General features: G+C 32.2%; 1 protein-coding gene across 1 annotated transcript in view; it reads right to left on the bottom strand.

Annotated features, from left to right (window-relative positions):
* LOC113822371 (mitochondrial amidoxime reducing component 2) overlaps positions 1 to 2,500 on the bottom strand; it is a 16,614-nt gene that overhangs the window by 2,789 nt on the left and 11,325 nt on the right. The window contains exon 5 of the mRNA XM_027374905.2: positions 342 to 525. Within this exon, the coding sequence (XP_027230706.1) occupies positions 342 to 525 (184 nt within the window). The remainder of the gene's footprint in view (positions 1 to 341; positions 526 to 2,500) is intronic.

Consider the following 2,500-nt stretch of genomic DNA (forward strand, 5'->3'; position numbering starts at 1 on the left):
TGTCTTAACTTTGCACCAAAATGACGAATTTTCTCACATTACACCAATGCACAGGCAAATGTAAGAATCAATTTGCTATATATAAGTCCTTTCGGTATCTTCTTTAATCTTCTAACTTTGTTGGTTGGTAAACCTATTCCTGAGAAATGATTTTGAAACAGCAATGCATATGACATAAATAGTCAATGGTTAAGAGGAATGTTCTTAAATACTATAATTAACAATAATATAACATAGTGAATGCATATATACATATATATATAATCTCAATAAGTATGTATACTTGTATGTGTCTATATATTTCCCCGTCTCTCCCCTCCCCATCCTCCCCGACCACCAACCTTATCGGAGTCCCGGATGTGCCTGAAGTCGTAGTAAGGAGCCCGCCTGGCGCTGCGCTGGGTCAGGGGGTCCTCGCCGTTGTACAGGAGTCGAACTTCGGTGTCCCCAGCTGAGATCGCTTGGCTCATCCATGCAGCCACCTCATCGCCGCAGTCGAGACCTTTGGCGTTGGCCCCGAAGACACTGTAGAAGGAGGAGGTGGATAGAAGTGAGGTGTTGTGGAGAGTGAAAGAGGTACATGTGTGTCTGTGTGTGTGTGTGTGTGTGTGTGTGTGTGTGTGTGTGTGTGTGTGTGTGTGTGTGTGTGTGTGTGTGTGTGTGTGTGTGTGTGTGTGTAGCAAAGTATTTAAAGATGGATACTCCCACTTTCACTTAGTCTATTGAACCAAAAAAATAAAGTGACTTTTTTCCTAGATGATTTCACTTTCAAAAATTGTAAATAAACCATACAAGAAATTACTTGTCTTGTGATTTCTGGCACCGTTAAACGCGGTGACGTCATTAGCTCCGCCCCTTTAATTTACGCCTAGCATTTTGAAAGGTATTTTAAAAGTGTTTTTATGGATATGTCCATTTAACGATGGTTCAAGGAGCTGCTTGATCATGCAATACTATCTACAAAAACAAAAGAAATTATACTTTCCACAGCTTTCCAAAAGATTGTAAAAGAAAAGAGAAGAAATTATGCAATAGAAAAAATATGTCGCACTTGTAACAACTGAAATCTTAGGACACTATTTGTATTAATTACCATCTGTCATAAGATGGCGTGAAACACATGAATTATGTTCATGTGTGTGTGTATATATATTATATATATATAAATTATGTACATAAATTATATATATATATACATATACATATACAATATACATACACACACACACACACACACACACACACACAAAAACACACACACACACGCATATACATGTATATATTCACTTATGTACATATAGATATACACATGCGTTCTTGTGGGTGTATATATATATATATATATATATATATATATATATATATATATATACATATATATATATATATATATATATATACATATATATATGTATATAAGTCTTTATTTACTGATTTATATAAAAATGCAAATATATCAATTTCCCATTTATTTACCTATATATATATTCCTATATATGTATATATATTTGCATATGTATGTACGTTTATGAAGCTACAGACATAGGGATATATAGACATACACATATACGCACAAATAGTTGTGAACACACGCATACGTAGACACACACACACAGAAACACACAGCTAACAACCCATCTAAAAAACAGATAAACCAAATATCTAACATTCTATCTAACACCCCGACTATCTAACAATATAACAATCCAACAATCTAAAACTCTAAGAACCCAACTATCTAACGATGAATTTAACAATCCAACTATCTAAGAATCCAATTACCTAACAATCTATCTAACAATCCAACTAAATATCTAACAATGTAATGTATCTAACAGCCCATCTATCTACCAACTATCTAATAAACTATCTAACAACCTATCTAACTATCTAACAATCTAACAACTCATCTACCTATCTAACAGCCTAACTATCTAACAAACTATGTAAAGATCCAACTATTTAACAAGCCAACTAACTATTTAACAACCCAACTATCTAAAAATCAAACTACCCAACAACCCAACAAACTATTTAACAACCTATCTAACAATCTAACAACCCCACTATATAATAATCTATCAAATAACCCAACTATCTAACAACCTAACAATTTACCAATCATACACACACACACACACACTATATATATATATATATATATATATATATATATATATATATATATATATATATATGTGTGTGTGTGTGTGTGTGTGTGTGTGTGTGTGTGTGTGTGTGTGTGTGTGTGTGTGTACATATATATATATATATATATATATATATATATATATATATATATATATGTGTGTGTGTGTGTGTGTGTGTGTGTGTGTGTGTGTGTGTGTGTGTGTGTGTGTGTGTGTACATATATATATATATATATATATATATATATATATATATATATATATAAATATATATATACACATATGTATGCATGTATATGTATGTATGTATATATGTGTGCATATGTATATGTATAGTTTTTTTCAGGAAG

Source organism: Penaeus vannamei, chromosome 37 (genome assembly GCF_042767895.1).
Source record: "Penaeus vannamei isolate JL-2024 chromosome 37, ASM4276789v1, whole genome shotgun sequence".
Lineage (NCBI taxonomy): Eukaryota > Metazoa > Arthropoda > Malacostraca > Decapoda > Penaeidae > Penaeus > Penaeus vannamei.